This window comes from Sabethes cyaneus, chromosome 2 (genome assembly GCF_943734655.1).
Source record: "Sabethes cyaneus chromosome 2, idSabCyanKW18_F2, whole genome shotgun sequence".
Classification (NCBI taxonomy): Eukaryota; Metazoa; Arthropoda; class Insecta; order Diptera; family Culicidae; genus Sabethes; species Sabethes cyaneus.
Window position 1 is genome coordinate 171,416,944 of NC_071354.1, and position 19,804 is coordinate 171,436,747.

At 38.2% G+C, this 19,804-nt stretch overlaps 2 protein-coding genes across 2 annotated transcripts; one reads left to right on the forward strand and one right to left on the reverse strand.

Moving 5' to 3' along the window:
* Positions 1-577: 577 nt before the first annotated feature.
* LOC128736343 (SET and MYND domain-containing protein 4-like) lies at positions 578-8,121 on the forward strand. The gene is made up of 4 exons (XM_053830820.1): positions 578-900; positions 1,090-1,277; positions 6,620-7,647; positions 7,972-8,121. The coding sequence occupies exons 1-4, from the start codon at positions 578-580 to the stop codon at positions 8,119-8,121; spliced, it is 1,689 nt and encodes a 562-aa protein (XP_053686795.1).
* A 1,418-nt stretch (positions 8,122-9,539) lies between these two features.
* LOC128733632 (GTPase-GDP dissociation stimulator vimar) lies at positions 9,540-18,671 on the reverse strand. The gene is made up of 5 exons (XM_053827358.1): positions 18,395-18,671; positions 16,084-16,992; positions 12,774-12,947; positions 12,491-12,703; positions 9,540-12,420 (listed from the first exon to the last, which is right to left on the reverse strand). The coding sequence occupies exons 1-5, from the start codon at positions 18,399-18,401 to the stop codon at positions 11,888-11,890; spliced, it is 1,836 nt and encodes a 611-aa protein (XP_053683333.1). The 5' UTR covers positions 18,402-18,671; the 3' UTR covers positions 9,540-11,887.
* Between the last annotated feature and the right edge of the window lie 1,133 nt (positions 18,672-19,804).

Below are 19,804 nucleotides of genomic sequence, written 5' to 3' on the forward strand. Positions count from 1 at the left end.
TATGTGCATTTACACGTAAAATGTATGTGGTCTTTTGGTTGAGTGTAGGACTCGTTAAATTCCTGCCAGGTGCAATATGATTACAGCTTTTAATACTTGCGTCCAATCCACGCAGGGGTACCAGACTTGCAGATTTGTCTGCAAATTCCAGATTTTTGGAACGGTCTTGCAGATCATTATAAATTTGCAGATATTTGCAGTTTTTCTGGCTTTTATTGTTTTGGTGCAGATTTTTGTTCGAAGCTCTTTAAACTTTCACAGACTTCCTAAAAAAGTGTGCAGATTTTCGCAGATTATTTTTAAACCAGAAAATTCGAGTAGCCGGAAAACTGCTCGATTCTTTCGGTTTTCGAGCAGTTGCAGACATTTTTTTACAAAATATGGCATCTCTGAATCCAAGCTTCCGTCTCATTTTTCCTGTTGGTCTTTTGGCGTTACGCATTACGCTGAGCTGAGCATTTCTCTATTTTCTAGTGCGATCTACGACTGCAGTTCGTTTCCGTTTCCGTTTCTTCAGTAAACCTTTGAATTTTAGAATTATTTCGTAGTCGTATAATTCCACAATAGAACTACAAATATGTTACCTAGTGTCCTGCCAACGTTGACACAACAAAAAAATGATCTCGAACGACCATTAAACGTTTATACTGCTCAATTCTTGCTAACGGCAGATATCCAGCACGACAACGTTATTGCTTGTCGCGACTATGTGCTGAAAAATGGAAGTTATATCAATGTTCCGGAACTTCACAAAAGCAACGAAAGAGCTATTGAGGTTCGTCAAAAAGGCAACGAACTATATTTGGCTAGAAAGTATCAAGCGGCTTTGGAGAAATATAACGAAAGTATCTGTTGGTCCGAAACAGGCTCAATACATTTGGGCATCGGTTATGCCAACAGGTGTGTAATCATATATAGCGAGGTACGGCACTGGGCTAGTAAACCAGTTGTCGCATGTTTGAACTCGATTTGGGACAACTGTTAATAGGATTGTATCACTACCCCTGTGAAAATCCTTTGGTCTACTCTACAGTTGGCTACTAAATTTGTCAAACAAAAATTTATTATTTAATAAAATTCTCTTTTTAGGTCAGCTGTCCAGTTTGAACAAGAAAATTACGATATAGCTCTGAGAGATATAAAACTGGCAAAACTTCACAATTACCCTGAAAACCTTATGCCAAAGCTTTTAAGACGTGAAGTTGATTGTAAAGACAAATGCCGTAATCTTAACCTAAATAATCAACAATTTCGACGTATAGCAGTAAAATTACCAGGTAATAAGACTTTCGATCACGATGTGCCACTTTCTGTAACAATACTTGGAATGTTTCAAACTTTCTTTTGCTTCTAAAGCCTATATAAAATCGAGTTAGTAACGTAAAGTTACAGAGTTTGCATTTGCTACGTAAGCACAACTGAATCTATTAACTCACTCATAGATATGCCCAAATGGAATGTCTGTGAAAATTTATGCAAGTTATTCTCTGTCTCTCGCACTCTAACAAATTCCTATTTTCCTTCACAAATATGTAGTACAAACAGATGGCAGCCCATTTCGCGCACATAGTGAAGTGACGAACGAATGGTCTTGGTTCGAATTTCAGTAGAATGAAGGCCACTTGAAGTCACATGATTTAAGCATGGGTTAATTCCCATTACCCTTCGCCCTTCCTTCAAGCTGAATTCTAGACTTTTCTTGATAGGAGCGTTTTGACAATACAAAAAGGTCACTCTTGTAGTTAGTGACGTGTCAGAGGCGAAATTTAAACCTCAGCTATTGCTAGAGATAGTATACTAGTTAGAGAAACGAGTGGAAGCTTGAAAAGAAAGGGAAATCAAAGAAATTGTAATTGTTCGACTAAACCTCGTGTTTTTAGTCTTGACCTTGAAATGCGGTAAAACATATATCGACCTTTTCGCGTGCGTAATGGTGGCTAGTGGGTACACATTTCGGAGAACATTAGCATACCTTTGGCAACTTTATTCACGTCAAGTTGATATTTCCAGCCTTAATTGTTGTAGAACTTTCAAGCATACGTAAGCGGAGTTCCCAAAAGCAAATAAACATTGTCGAAAACTGTACCCTCTAGCCGCCATTAAGCGCGCGAAAAGGTGGATTTGTATTGAAAAGGTGGTAGGGGAAAGTAATGAAAAGTTTTTGAAATGGAGGGGAAAGAGTGGAAAGGTGAGGGGGGGGGGGGGAGTTTGATAGCTACGCTTAACAAGTTGTGACTCCTACCTTTTGTCCAATACTGGAAGGTGCATGGGTCGAACCAAGCTATAATCTGAGATTATAGCCAGATTCGAACCCACAACACCCGTCGGGGCATGTGGCTCGCTAGTACTTGTACCTTTGAACCGTTACTTTCCCCTACCGTCCCTTCATCAATTGTAGAACCACCGTTTCAAAAAATATCTATATGTTTGACCGCATTTCAAGGTCAAGACTAAAAACACGAGGTTTAGTCTATTTCATAGGAACAGAGCCTTCTCCCAAAAACCCGCGCTAAGAATCGCGGCTAACACGCTGGCAGACGAACAGCGTCACGCGCAGTACCTTGAAGCGATTCCAATTCATTGACATCACTACTTGAAGCGTCAAATACTTTGTTGCGTACAGATCTGTACTGTTGTCTGTACAGATTATCACAAACCTCATATCAAATTATCAAATCATGTGCATTGCGCATTGTGCATTGATTGCGTTGAGAAATCTAACAGATACAGACGATCGGTTATGTACAGTGCGTGCATCTCAATACACACAAAAAGAGTAACCTTTTTTCCTACAGCTCTGCTACGAGTTGTTGAGAAAACAACATTTTGCAATTAAACCTAAAGATTCACTGTTCGTCATGGTCTGAACGGATCGTGATCTGTGCGTGTGGCGCCAGCTCACAGATTTGTTCAAATCGCTGATTTTTTATCCCTGCTAGAATCTATTTTTGTCCGAAATTTTAGTCACCTTCCTCTTTTTCTACGTCCAAAGTTTGAATTACTTTTCTCTTTTTTACGACCGAAATTCGAACTAACGTACTCTCGTGTTACGTCCCAAATTTAAATTAAAGTCCTCTTTTTTTACATTCAAAATTTGAATTAGTCTTCGTCAAATACCATTAGTTAATTTCAAAAACTTCGAATTAACTTCTTTTCATTTTACGTCCAAAATTTGAATTGACGCAATTGACGTCTTTTTTTATGACCTATGTTTTTTACGTGTCCCTAAAACGAGACTTGAGTGCATTTCCTTTGTTATTCGATTTGTTAAATTAATTGAGCGATTAGCGGACACTAGTGACATCTCTGGGTCACAGCACATAAAACCAACTCTAAAGTCTAAACACTACATCTTCTATACCTATAAAAATGGATTTCTCTCTGTCTGTCTGTCTGTCGGGATGTTCCTTATAGAATCGAAAACTATTGAACCAATCGGCGTGAAAATTTGTATGTAGAGGTTTTTGGGGCCAGGGAAGGTTCTTATGATGGTTAGAGACCCCTTCCCCCACTAAGAGGGGGGGGGGAGGGCTTCCATACAAATGAAGCACAAATTTCTGCATAACTCGAGAACTAATCATGCAAATGGAACAAAGTTTGGCATGTGGGTGTTTTTGGAGACAAGAATTTTTTCTATGGTCTCAAACCCCTCCCCTCTTTAGAAGGGGAATTATGACTTCTCTCCCCTTTAAGAGGGGGGGCTTCTATCTAAATGGAAATATTTCCTCATAACTCGAGAACTAATCAAGCAAATGGAACCAAATTTGCCATGTGAAGGTTTTTGGAGGCACGAATTTTTTTTCTTTTTTCTCCCTCCCATGGGTAGGTGGTTTGTCGTGCTCTTTGGCATTATCCTATAGCTTAGTTCCGCATGTAGAATGTAATATAGTTTAAGTTAGATATATGTGTAGTATGTAGTATTGCATAATTTACCTTTACGTGTAGTATGTGTCTCGTAATGCGTAATGAAATGCTGGTATGCACAGAAATTTCTCTAGAAAACTGAAACCAAATCATACCCACCATTCATGAGATTTTGACTTACTCATGAAAATTGAAATTTATCGCTAGTTAGAGTGTTCAATAATTATGTGATGTCTTTATTTGCGTAATCGAGACATCTTCCATGGGATTGCCATAGAATTTGTGGCTGTTATGCGATTATGGACAGCACAGCACTGAAAAATATACACACACGTACTTGTATACATGTGTATATATACGCATGTATGAGTGTGCATGGGTGTATAGGTATGAATGAATACATGTTTGAGTGTTCTATGATGGGTCGGAATTTTTTCTTATACCTATGCTGCCAAACTACAATTATTAATTGGCAGGAAGTTATAGTCAGTAGCTGTGTTTCCTGTGTCAGTTTCCTATATTATTACTATTATTACTAATATTGCTATCATTGTTACTGTCACCTCTATTGTATTAATTTTGTTTTGGATGTAATTAATTATAATTATTATTTTCTTATTTCCCTCCTTTATTATTCTATTTCCCTCCTTGTGATTAACCGCGTTAACGGTATTCAACTAACAATATAAAATTATCACGAATGACGCTGTTTGTCTCCCAAAGACCCTCCTAATGCTGATGAGTTACTGTCGGAGAGTCCATCAAGTCGGACGATGGCAACTCACCGGCGGCCTGCTCCTCTCCATTCTTGCTGCTGTCGTCGCGGTCGGACTCAGTAAAGTGGATCTCTCGAAAAGCTTTATAGCCTCGATATATATTTGTTCTGTCCATTGCCCAATCCTAAATAAATCATTGAATCGCACTTTTACCCCTCCTTACTCTATATATAGTTTTAGTTACTACTTTTAGATATAGTTATCGAATTAATAAATTTACGGTTTAACCCGGTTTCACTTTGCGCACTGCACGTGTTTTACACCAGTCGCTTTCAATAGATTTTAGTAATGGTCGCCTACGTATCTGCTCGCACTCAGGATCGTTGACACCGCTCATGACAGTTGAAAGGTCAATGTCACTCAGGGCTGTGGCAGTGCTCGTCGTTGCAGTATTACACTGTTATTCCGAACAGTTTGAGACCCCTCACCCCTGTGGTAGGGTGATAAGGACTCTCTTACAAATTAAACAGAATTTTTTGCGTAACTCAAAAACTAATCGAACTCGAGAAATTTTAGATTTTTTCATAAAACACTAGTCAATAACAAGACCACCAGAAACTATCAATAGTAACATTAGATGATTCAGGGCGAGACGACCACAGGTCGCGAGTGTTGCCGGCGACCTGCCATCGGATTCGCCGGCCACTGCGGGGAGGCAGCCCCCCGTTGAGATCACCTCTATCTAGGTTTATTTATTTTCCTATAGATCTACTGACCTCTATTACTTACCTTCAGTTGGGTCACCCCTGCGAAATGGTGCTTTCTACGAGATTTTCCGTGAAATGGTATATCCCGCATAAGGTTCTTCGCGAAGTGGTATTCTGCGAAACTATATTCCGCATTATGGTCAACCGAGAATTGGTGTTCCGCAAAATGGTATTCGGCGAAATGATTTGTAATGATGGCGAATATTTAAATGCTATCCGCTTTATTTTATTAGGCTAAGCAATGGGGGGGAATTGTTTTCTATTTTACTGTGAGGAAAATTTGTATATTAAAACACCCATGAACTCTTCAGAAATTTGCAAAACTCGAAATTGTGATAAAGGTCATCCGAGATTCAGGATTTATGTACAACACAGTTTAATTTGTGGCAATACGAAGTTTGTCGGGACAGCTAGTATCTAATATTTTTTGAAACGGTAGTTCTTTTACAATTGACGAAGGAATGGTAGAAGAAAGTAATGAAATTGTACAGTGAAGGAGAAAGCGTAAGTACGCTTAACAAGTAGTCGTGGCTCTTACCTTTTGTCCAATGCTGGAAGCTGCATGTGTCGAGCCAAGCTATAATCTGAGATTATAACCGGATTCGCACCCCCAACACCCGTCAGGGCATGTGGCTCGCTGGAACTAATGTACCTTTGAACCATAGGTGCTGGACAAAAGTGACTGTACAACCCAGGTAACCAATAAGCATTTCCAATGCAATTTAAATGCAAGCCAATAAGCATTTAAGCAAGGGCATGGTGTGTTGCTATCTCTTTCCCATGTAGGAGTGAAGAGAGCAACTTTCAAATGGTCCTCGGTAAAGGGGAATTCCCAGCAAATTTTTTGGTTCTTGTCAAAATTAACATTTTGGTACCTATGCATGGGACATCGAAAATGTATGAATTTGACAGCCACTTCACCCCGTAGCATTTAAGTTGCCTTAAATGCTATTTTGGCAAAAGGCTGATAAATAGCAACCAGCAGTATAAAACGCCAGGGATGCTAATAAACGATTGATTTAGGGCCCTATTCTCACAGTCGCCTCACCTCACTTCTTTCACGTACCCTATTCTCACAGTCACCCTCACCTCACCTTATGGGCCCCATCTGATTTGTACAGTCACCCAAGTGACTCAGAATCGCAAATTGTCACCTTTCCTACAAAATTTAGGTAAGATGACTGTGAGAATAGGACCCTTAGTCTTTACGTTGAAAAGGACTACATATCTAAATTTTTAATTTTATAGGAAATCCGCGAATCCCTTTCTTAGCGGCCGGAATACGAATGGAACAACTGCCAGGATATGGCCGCAGTATGGTCGCTGATCGAAATTTCAGCCCAGGTGACGTTATTTTGGAGGAAAAACCGCTGTTGTCTATCGTCAACGATGAGGCGAAATATTGGAACTGCGATTATTGTTCGGCTAATAATTGGCATAGTTTGATTCCATGCCCAAACTGCCCGTCGGTGATGTACTGCAATCAAGAGTGCCTAGAGAAAGGTTGGCGATTTGCACATCGCTTCGAGTGTGGAATCTCTACGAAACTTCATAATTTATCACTAGTAGCAGTCCGGTTGGGTCCACGAATGTTTTTTTATGCCCTCACACTTTTCGAAGATAATGCAGAGCGCATGATGGACTTCTGTAAGACGAATGCTAGGGACGGAAGTAATCCGTTGAATTTCAATTATGCTAGCTATGATCCGATTGAGGAACTAAAACTTTTCCAAAAAATGCACATTCCTAGTGACAAAAGACTATCTGATGGAACACTTGACACAGGCATTTTTCAAATGCTCCATGCGGCTGTTTTCTTTTCAGTATATATGCAGCACCCACTTGTTAAATCAATCTTCACTACAGAAGAGAAACAGATATTCATGATCCATTGCATTCAAGATTACCAAAAATGCATTAATCATCTCATCATGGTGCCTGAGAGCTTTATTAATTACATCTACCCGGTGGCATCCATATGTAACCATTCGTGCGATCCCAACACATTCTTTATAAAATGTTCCGGTCAATTAAAGTACATTGTCAATCGTCCCATAGCCAAAGGTGAACAGATTACCATCTCCTATGGACCAAGATTTCGAGTCTCTTCTAAGTTTGACAATATGAAGCTAATGGAAATACTGCACTTGCATTGCATCTGTGATGTTTGCAATAAACACAAGCTTAAGAAGCGATTGCTCAAAGAGGAACTACAACCACCTGTTCCCCTGCAGCATTTGGGAACAATAATAGGAGTGGTAGAAAATCCTAATTGCAACATGGCGGCCAAATTAACCGCTGTAAAACAATTTATCGAAAGATTCCATAAGAAATACACACAAGAACTTTTCTACCACATACTGACTTTATATGAAAGTTTGTTGAATGTTGCTGTCACCACAGAAATAAGTAACAAACGACGAGTGTTAAATTCGTAATGTAATTTCTGATTGATTTATCCGTGCTTTTCTAAAACGAGTGTTAATTTAATTTTTTTTAATTTCCGTTTTATAAACTAGAGTAAAAGAACCTAAATGTTCCTTTTGTCAAAAATTTCATGCTTTGCGGATTACCGCAATTAGAAGAAACAATAAAAACAAGAAAAACCGCCTACGCCTTTTCAGCTTACTTTACTCATGTATCCATATCAGCCGGTTCGGCAGAACAACGAGATGAAGTTAGGGTTTTCCACTGTCGACGATCGCCTGATATCGCTTTCACTTGACTTACCACCAGGAACGGTTCGCATCGACGGTCTGAATATCGCTGATTAGGCTATACCACTATGAGCGTCTGGCTCTACATTTTCTGCGCTCTAGCTTCGGATTCCAGACGAGTGCCTCCTTAGATTTCATTTGTTGGTTCCCTCAAGTTATGTTCGATTGACCTGCACCTAAACTCCCAAATCGCTGGTGATATCGACGATTAGAGTTCCGAATTTGGTTTATTGAACCTTATTCACATAGTCAACTCACTTCAGTTCGTCGTCGTTGTTAGCAGCGTCGGGGTGGGTACCAACAGCATAACCAGCAGTCTCCATTCATCTTGAAGTTGGGCCTCGCCACCAATTTCCCAGGCAGGCATCTCAAAAGTCGCATGTTGCTTTCGAACTGTTCGAGGCCTCTCTGTTTATGGTGTCGGTTGTAGAGAAACGTTTTAGTCGCTCTGTGATCACAAAACGCAAATGACCGAATTTCAACAACTGTTACAGAAGGCCGAAATTATATTTGGCTAAAACATGATTTTGTTACGTCGTCCCCAATAGCACAAAATTCGTAGGGCGTATTCGTTCGTATACCAGGCGGGCATTATGGGAGCACACGCAACAACGGATTAAATATAACGTGCAATCGCATCATATTTTCGCGGGTTTCAGGGTAATATACGATACAGCTGAACGCGAGCATCTATGGCAAATAATGCATAAGAACGTTTTTCCGGACAAACTGACGCGGCTGATCAAAGCTATCCTGGAGCGAGTGTTGTGTTACGTGCGTGTTTCAGGGACGCTCTCGAGTACTTTCGAATCGCGTAGAGGGTTGCGGCAAAGCGATGGGCTGTCCAGTATATGTTATTCAATAGCGATTATTGAAGGTGTGATCCGACAAGCGGGTATCGAAAAGCGAGTAACGATCTTCAGGAAGTGTAACTAACTCCTAGCCTTCGCAGACGACTTCGACATCACCACTCGAAACCTTGGCACGGCGGAGGCAATCTGCACCAGAATAAAAACGAGAACTAAGAGGATTGGGTTACGAATCAATGGCTCGAAGACCAAATATATGGTAGCAACAGGCCCCAGGGAAAACAATGTTTGCCACCCACGGACAGTGAAGACATACCTGCACTTGCCGTGTTTGAACGAAAGGTGTTACGGACATTTTTATTCATGCTGGCTGCAGCATGAATAAACATTTCTGCAAGATCAGATATAGTCAAAATTTAGTCCATAGTGGCGCTAGCTTCCATAAAACCAAGCCAACGAAGACGGTTGACTTTGTAGGCGACGTTTATCAGCCCTATGCAACGGGCCCTATTCTCACAGTCACCGCACCTCACCTTACTGTCACCATTTAGAGCCCCGGGCGCATTTTCTCTCCAGTGTAACGGACGATTTTTTCACTAAAACAAATTTACCACTGAATGTAATATTTATAGAGCTTTTTATTTTCCAAATTATTCTATAGCATGAATAATCGGCTAACCCACGGCTTGCGAATGTCTGTAATTTTTCAGTTGAATCGTGTTTTCCACACAACAGCATTCTCAATGTACCTACCATTATATTCCAATATTATTCGATGTGTCCTTTGCGTTTAATTAATTGGTACTGGTTTTTATCGTGTAACTGTTCATTCCAATAAAATGGACGTGTGCAGTCCAGTAAGCATTTTCTCGACTTATCCGATAACCTTGTCTTCTATTTGAAATCAATACACTCAACTCGACAACTTTGTGCTTTCCCTACATTTTAGTCAAAAATTATAAGTTATTTTATTATATGCTTGTAAATAACAATCTTGTGTTTTTTTTGCGCATGAACGACATGAATTGTTTAATAAATTTGATTGTGTAACATTTCGTCATCCGACTAATATGAAAAAACATTGCTTATTATTCGGTTTAAGATGCATTTTAACATGTTTTCGTTCGAAATGTAGTATTTTTGTAAAACATTAAAACAGTGTAGTCTATACTACGTACAAGGGGAAAAAATTGTACTCGAATCCTACTGAAGGGTTGTATTTGTGTGACAGCGTAGAAAGATATCAGGAAAAAGTTAGTCTTGATCTTTGTATTATTTCATTGTTAAAATTTAAAATAGTATCTTTAGAAAAGAAGCCTATTGTTTCAACTATGTTTTGCTTCACTCGTTCTATTACTATTTAGCACGTATTCAATAAATGCAATGATTGTTTTCAGTTTATTCATATATTTATTGATTTAACTAAACTTCTACTTTAAAAAATGTGTTCAAAGTTTGAAATTCGAACCTACGCAAACCTACTGGGTACTTTCGACACATTTAATGACTAAAGAAAATCAGTTCGATTCTACTTTTTGATCAGATCCGTTCTGCTTCTGATAAGGATTCCTATTTTGAAGCCAAAGTTGTTTTAAACCTTAACATTTGACCCAAATCCACCAAAGAGACGTGTTGTAGCCAAAGAATGTTCGATCAAGATGTAGAATCAAGATGAGTAATTGCATATTTAATTGATTGTTTAGAAACAAAAAAATACTTAGATTTGTAAATTTCTTTTGCCCACCTATTATCACATCGGAAAAAAATTGCAAACCATGTGAATTGTACAAACAATGCATTGCTATGAAATGTATAGAAATAGTGAACAATGGGACAGTAAAGACTTTCACTTTGCGTTACTACAAGTATTGACTGAAACGATCGAAATGGTAAATAGTTTGAAATTCTGGGTCCACCCTTTTTCTAATAGATTAATAACAGGACCGTATTACGAAACATCGAAAATTTTTAAAACATTGGTGACCGTCGCCAATGACAAACACTATTGACGTAGGACTACGTTTTACGGGAAGGTAAATCCGCAAAATCTAAAAAACATGCCACGTTTTATAATCATTCATGCAATGGAACAACACGGAACCAACAGAGTGGCAGTGAGAGTTCGAATTTGGCATTTCCCGATTTTGTTGATAGCAACAGTATTTGTTTCAGATAATACTATCTTATATTGCCTACTGAACATAACATATTATGGTTAATGGTTATCTACAGGTTATTTATTATAAGTTGTGTTGGCTGTATGAGTCAAGCTTGTTAAAAAGTTTTCTTATGCAATGTTTCATAGAAAGAACTTGTCAAATGTAGTCCTACGTCAACCACACTATTGTGTCTATAACACAATCCTTACGATGTTTATTTCAAATTTTGTTGTAAAACAAGATTATAAAAAAAATCATAAGATTACAGATCATCTCGCTCTACGAATAAAGTCTGTTTTGATCTCGTACCTTCTTATACAAATCGAACGACGAGAGCTTTTAGAGATAAATAGCATGTTGACAGAAGAACCTATTTAATAGTACTGTGGACTCAATTTACAGAAAGTTTGAAATCCGTATTCTAATAAGCACCTGAGCCATAAAGAACTATAATTATAATGCTTACTAATATCAAGGGATTAGCAATTTCAATTGTCAGATACCATTTAATACGCCATATCACATGAGAAGCAATTCAAAATGCTTAAAATAAATTTGCCAGTAGCCTAGCAAGCCTGCATATAACCATAAGCTATGAATGTTATCCTGCAACTTTTCTTGGCTGATAAATTCAAAAAACTTTAAAAGCACCCAGCGCCTTGTTCTTGAGAATAATCTGTATCACACAAATGAATTATAAAAAGTCTTAAGGATGCATCTTAACTTCTTGCAATTTGTCCCGTTCGCAGTGCACAAAATTTATAGAAGTTGATGCAACAGAACATTTGCATGTGGAAAACAATACTGATCAGCATTGTGACTAAAAAAACAGACAAAAATATAAAAATCAAGCACTTAGAGTGTGCAATACTCGACCAGACTAGGTATAGACTTTAGCAATTCGTCTATATTGTGTTTTTTGAGATGCTCAACACATTCGGGCGATGTTTTCAAAAGCTTAACGAATGTCTGTAAGTTTTCCACTATTTCTTTCGTCATAGTTTCCCCATTCAGCGTGATTTGCTCGGCCAGCTTGGCACCCACATCGGCCTCTATCAACAGATGGTCCAGCTGTACGTCGGCAGTTTTGTTGTGGAAAACCGTCGACAAAATGCTAAGCGCTATCAATGCCTCGTTCTGCATTACCAAATGCGTAGAAGTCAGCATGCTTACCATACTCTCGACCGATCCGTCGACTGCAACGAACTTTCGCAAGCCGACGTCATCCGCCGCCGATAGGTTCTGGTTTGCATGGTAGGCATGCTTAATCAGCCACGCCATCAATCGTAGCGATTCTCCCAGAACTCCCGTAAACTCGGAGGTTTTACTCCAATGAACTAACTGTTTGATAAGTTTTTCGTTCTGCAAAAGCTCTCGCGCTATACTTTCTGAAAATGAATTTAATTTTTTCTCGTCAGTTTGAGTATATTATTGCTTCTTTTACTGTTGGTATATTACCTTGTCCGTCCACTGTCATCCGGAGCGTTCCGAGAAGCTTAAACACAACCGGTGGTTGGTGAATTTCCAACATCGGTAGAATGATGTCTACCAAACCGGCTTCAATTACGGCAGCCTTATTCGGTTTCGGTATTACTAGATTCTTCAGAGTGCTCAACAGAGCATGCTGCAGTGTCATCTGGTGGTCGATGCCATTGTTCTTTGCTAGAATAGCTACGAGAAAAAAGCAAAATTATGGTAACAATTGTAAAACCAAGGTGTTTGAGATCGATGAGGAACTTACAGAGCAATTTATGCATGATTTTGTTCTCCACCATGTAGATACAGTGCCGATCAGTACGTGCGAAATTTCCCAAAGCCAGAACGCCGGTAGTCAACAACTCAACGTCGTACGAATCGAGCCAATCTTCCATATATTTCAGCAACGGAGTTGTATACAAATAGTGCATCGACTTATCTGAAATCGATAAATATGGTTACATTCACCTGCAAAACTGGTTTTTATCAATAAAAACTTTTATCAAGAGCTAACTCAAAAATTGTTGATTAATCGTGTAACCCGAGGACCCACTGTACCCATCCACTGAAGTTATAGCAACTGCTATCCCTGCCTCTGCCGAGTGTCTGCTGAGATACGTTCAACCAAAGTTGTGATCGGTTAACTAATCCCTTGGAAACTTATGCTGACGGGCAATGGGGCCCTCATGTGAATGCTGAGTGTTGTGGTGAGCAATAGCCTTGCCAGCCTCACATTTGTTCCTATGTCGAGACGTTCTCGGTGATCGTACTATCAATGTGTAATATTGCTTCCTCAGTGTTCTTAGCCTCATAGTGAGCATCTGAATTCCATGTTAAGAGCGGCTCGCGACAGCGTCTGACTCAGAGCGGCAATTTGTTTTCACCCATCACGAGATTTAGTGGTAGGGTTGTAAGTTTTGGTCAACGCAAACGCAACATTTTGTCTAAAACTAGAAGTGATGACGTTTTGCAAGGTGAACAATGCAAATTTAGCAAAATTTGACACCTTTCCAAAAATAAAAACTTTGTCTATTTGTCTGGTTAATCAAAAACTTGACAAAAACCAGATGTATCTGGCTACCGGTGGCGTGGCCTTAGTAAGGCTACCTACCTAAGCTAAATTATTACTAACAATCGAGAAAATACGGCTGGGAAGTCGAACCATTCGGCATGAAAAAAGGCGACGAAATAAAAACATGGAATGAACGCTGGTATGTGAAAGCTGATCGCTGATCGGCTCGTGGAACCTGAATTCTGAAAATTTGACATTATGGCACTTTGGGAGATTATTCGGGAAGGTGTGAGAGGTCCATGAAGGCAAGCCCAATTTTACCAGAGCGGTGAAGCCTTCAAGAAACTCGAAACGGGCTTTGTGGTGTTAAACAAGATGCAGAATCGCGTGATAAACTGGAACGCAATCAACGAAAGGATATGATTGTTGAGAGTTAAAGACCTGAGGGTATTTATAAGTCTTTTAACCCTTTAACTGGTTAGCCACAAACAAAATTTGTTTTAAACTGACACCATAAAAAATGTATTCAGTAGGGGAGTGTCGTCGTGGTTTCGCCACGTTTTGGAATTCGCTCATAACTTTCGTTTCAAAAGGAATTTTGGAAATCTAAATACATCGTTGCAAAGGTCTACGAGTAAAGTATATTTCCGGAAAGTTTTGAACTGATTGCTTGAAATTATTTTTATTGAAAAGTTATAAGCATTTTCGTGTAGACAAAAAATGTTGTCATAGACGGGCCATGTTGTACAGGTTGGGCCACCGCAGAAAATCTAAGACATACGAATTAAAATTCTATATAGAGTCATAAAAAGAATGAATTCCGTGAACAACGGCTCATATAGGTACAAATAGCCTATTTTTAATTGCATTTTTACGAAATTTTGGCGATCTTGTAAAATCAATATTGCTACAATCGCCTTTTCCGAAATGTACAACTATTATGAAAACAACAACAAAAATCTAGGTTTTTATTGTATTAATTGTGCTTTATTTCATCACATTTTACGTGACTGACATTCTCTAGCGATTATTGCGCTTCTGCGCTTAAATTTATGGTGGCCCAACCATGACTACTCAAGTGGCCCGACCTTTACAAATAGTATTTTTCTAGTATTTCATCTTAGCCTTCTCAAACACCTTACTGGAGGGGATTTTTCTATAGTCCTCGTGTGCAGCACAACACATTTTATACATTTTCAAAATTTATCTCGATAATTGCATTTCATGAATCATTTCTTGAAGAAAAGTTCATTGCGCCTGGAAAACTTTTTTTGTGAGATTTAATCACTGTATTCAGTACGGGTGTTTTGAATACACGACTGAAACTCACAATATTATGAAAAGTTAGCTATCACAGTAAGAAGTTTTACAATGGTTGTATCATAGATATCATGAGTTACTAAAACTGTAAAATCGTGATGGCCCGACCATAACAGTGGCCCGACGATAACGACAATACCCTACAGATTTCGTGGCCGTTGGACGGTTAAAAAGGTTTATTGTAATGTATGAGCTGGAGCTCGGTTAACCAAACGATTATACAAAACTGCTAGCGTGGATTTACAACGGTGCGACTGTATTAATTTTTGCAATAAACGAGGCACGAAAGCAAGCGATGCTGAAAACCCATACAAAAAAATACTCACTATCTGCAGATAAGGCAAGCTTCATCATTGAAAACCCTTTTGAGCCAGGATCAATATCAAAAACTGAATATGATGTTGAAATGATTGATTGGATGAACAGGCAAATTTTGATATATAGACCTAAAATATATTGCGCTCTATGGCAAGTGGGACTTGAACGCAGAAATTTCAAGTTTTGTTGCGCTCTTCCAATTTTACTATTCTCTACACACTTTTTCAGCGGCAATATTATTTTTCGTTTGGCTGCTCTTTTGTCTGCCACACAGAAGATAGTTGCTTACATCCATCTTGTAAATCTAATTATTGTGTTATGGAAATCATGGTGATCTAGAGTGTCTATTCATCATGATGGAAATATTTTCTCTCTTTCCCCATCAATGTTGTATACTAAAAGAACCGAACACAAGCAAAATGATATATTTACAGCTGTTATTAGCAGCAGATCGCTCACCGACAAGAACGTCTCAACTCTACAATCTGATTAAGCCCAATCTGATCAAAATTCCAATTCAGAATTCTAATCAAATGTGTTAAATCACTTAGTTTAATCAAAATTCAGAATAAAAATTATATGCAAAATGAAAAACCAAGGTTTGAAGGTTCTGCTAGTGCTACGATACGTTTAGTTTTCTCGGTCTCTGTACTCGAGTGTACAACAGGCTGGTAAATCCTGCATCTAAAAACAAGCCTACTCAGTATCCAATTATGATGGAATAGCATTATCCAAGCAAATGTACCGATGATGCATGAAATGATACTTTCATTTTATTCAAACGATCATATTATTGGATACAATTTGCTCATGTACTACAATTGCTGAACTAAACGATTTCTACTACACAATAAGCCCATTCCTATTCAACAGAATAATATTCCAAACCTTCACCATATATCTTCTAACAAATCCTCATAGTTACCTCCAGTCAGAATAAGTACAATAAGATCACAAGCCAGCTTCATCAGCACCCGTGCCTCGTCCGTATTGGCGAAGGTTTTGTACTTTTCCAGCAGTTTATATATTGTTTCGCACAGACCTTCCTCGGCCAGTAGTAGCTTAACTTCGTCGTTTTGCGCCTCATAATGCAGCAACGCTAGACATGATTCGGCCAAATCTGGATTGGTACATTTTGCCAAAATTTGTGCGATCAATTTGTTCAGCGATGGCTCAAAGTATAAATCACTTATCTGCTCCGTTAAAATACTTAATGGTGGCAGTATGTTTAGCAGCAGATCTTCGTACTTATCGACATCAGCAACGCATCGATTCAGGATTTTCTCAATCTTTCCGATAATTTGGAGTTCCACCGCTCTTTCTGCTATGTCATCGCTCCCGAGCAAGTAATTCGAAATCAAACCACATCTTACTCGTACAAACTGATCTTTGTCTTCCTCGTCGGTGTCCAGATCCAAATCTAGGAGCGAAAAAATTTGCTCGTCGCCCTTAGTGGCTTTAATTATGTTACGCGCATCGTCATTAGCATAGCAAATGTTACCCAAAGCTCGGCACACCTGAGTAGTCAGTTCAAGCTTGCTCTTTTCATTTTCCGACGACAAAAATGAAACAAGCTTCCGAATGATATCCTCTTTGGTGAACTTATCTCGTTGCGCTTCCGACTTCGCTATCTCTGCAATGCACCGAGCTACCTGTATGCAGACCGTTTGATCATCCAGCGACAGCAGTTCAAGCAAATCGGTTCTAATGTCGTATTTATCGCTGAGATTATTTTCCGCATCAGTTATTCGCTTCAGCAGCGGTACAGCCTGTTCAGGATTCTTTTCTATTGTTGCATTTTTCAACCCGGCGATTATCTCATCCATGTCGGCAGCTGCAAGATAAAAGAAAAATAAAACTAGGACATTAATCAAATTGCGACTGTAAAATGAAATCGATTTCTAGCATGGGACAGACGAATGGATTCATGTAATATAACCGACGAGAACAATGTTTAACTGAACTGGCTGATTGCCAAATATTTCAAATAAAATCTAATTGGATTTCGCCAAAACACAAGGGTGGTTCGCAGTTGAATAAAACTTAGAAAATACTATTTCTTCTTCACTGGAAACAACGTGCGGGGTATCATATTACACTCAAATTTTGTATAATAATACTAAGTACCAACCATGTGATGCATGGTATACTTTTTTCATGATTATTATCACTAGTTACTGATTCAGAACGCACAAACAATCTCATTTTATTTTATTCAAAACATATATTTATATATTTTATTTAAAACATGTATTCAAACGCAACAAACCAAGATGTAGGAAGGAGAAAAAGGGTTTAGAAAAAGATAATAAGTTACAATATTAGATATGTAGTTGAGATTCTATTTATTCTAAATTTCTATTTTGGAAAACTAATGAACTGTGATAAACTGTAGCTCGTTTTGATGCCCTTTATACATTTTGGGCTAATCTCGATCAACTGCATGCAGCATACGATCGGTCAATCTTAGACTGGCAGACGTAAACTAGAATTGCGGTGATAACAAATTCTGTCTCATTTTAACAATTCAATTCAATCTCTTCCATCTAGGAGTATCGGATAATTCTTCATTTTTCATTTTATAACTGTTATTTATTTCTAAAAAATGCATCAAAAACAGATGTGTTCTTAATAAAAACTCAACTTCTTTTTCGTCGTTTATGGGTATATCGTTGATATGCAAGACCTAGATAGCAAGTTTAATAAACAAGACATACCCATGTAATAGAACTCAACCAAACTCGCGCTAGAAAGTAATATATGTTTAGGATTCTACAACACCCGCATACAAAACGAAAGCAGCAACTCTCTCATCGTGAACATGGTCTGTTTGTTAATTTTAGAACTCCCACAGTGGTTTATTTAAAATAGCACCACAAATTTACTTAAAAGGTAAACAGTCACATTAATTCGAAGACACGACGAGTATGCACCTACATATACTACATGAAGGGGAAACTACATAGAGGAGTTATGCACTCTGCTCTGCTGTCCTCTCGGACGTTCAGTATCGATCCGTCTGGTGATGGTGCTACCTACTTATGTGCTTTCATAAAAAATGTGAATGATCTTTCAACAGAGAGCCTTTGTATCACGACTGAGGTTTTTCCACTATTTTGAAAACTCTATTATTCGCTTCCTAAATAGAAACCCGGTATTTTGAACAAAAGGAACGACTTCTTTTCTCTGTAGGCAAACAATCATATTCTAAATGGGGAGGAGAGAAGGCGCCTTACCTTCCATTATTACGATACTTTCCCACCTTCACGAGATGACTGATTCATTCATAGACAGAGCTCAGTCTGCAGAAGTCTGGTCCGATATCCGAAACTCTGTTGCCGAACAGCACACACTACTTGAACCGTGGGGCAGTATTGTTTGATCTGATGATACTAGCGAATCGCGGTAATAGTTACCAAGATTTTAAACACTGTCTGATATTTCGATTTGTACACTTCCGTCACATTCTCACCTCACTGAAACACAGCCACAGACAAAGTAGAAAGGACACTAAAAATCCATGCACGATCGATGCCGCGCTGCCATATTTATTTTGGTTTATTTATGTCATTGCGCACCCCACGCGACTGCACATAAAGACAGTGCCGGTAGAAAGCACTGATGAAAGTGGGCTGAATTTTGTGAAGAAACATTTTACGGTCAATGTATAAATATACACGGGTGAGAAAATTTAGAAAATATAAATATATATATTGATTCACAATACTGCACAATTACACCTGGAATGTAAATACATGCCGATATGTAACATATGTAAAACCTTAGATTATTAAGGGGACATGAACGACATAAAAATTTTGAAAAAATCATTTGTTTATTTCAGTTTTTGATTCTGCACATTTTAGCTGTATAAATTCAAAAAATAATACCGTTCTGATTCAAACTTCGAACACTTGCTTGAAGCTATGCTGAAACTTTCTTCAATGAAAAATGTTCGAAAACATCTTTATTCTACTCCCATAAATGGTTTAATAGCATGACAATTTAATTATTTTCGCATTAAAATTTTGAAAATGAGGATAAAATGTTAATTTACATTGAAAAACACTAAAAAACTGCTTTTCGGTTTTGATTCAAACTTCGAACACTTTTATGGTCGACATTCAAAGCTCGAATATTTCAGTCTCAGACATCTAACACTAATACTTTGAAAAGTATTAATGTTTTTAGTGTCATTCAACTTAAATAAGTGAAATTTCATCCTTTTTCTAAACACTGTCCTTTTAAATCCACCTAACAGTATGATTTAAATTTTTCACACAATAATTAGTTTCAATCCGTACTTCTGTAGTCAATTGCTAATATTTTCAAACTCTATGTACCACATCTAAAGCAAGTTAACTTTGTACAGCTTTACAATGCAGATAATTCATTTTCCCAAAGGAAAATCCAGAAAAAACGGATATTATTCGTGGGTGTTCGAAGTTTGAATCACACCTCAAAACCTGATTCAAACTTCGAACACTTTTTATTTATCTAATATCTTTGAAATAATGCATGAAATATTGTATTTTAACTATGCTTTCATACGTATATATCTTGCACTTACCTAATAATCACGAAGTAGGAAGGTAAATGTTCTAAAATTGGTAAAATAATGCAAACGAAAAAACAGCCATTTTTGC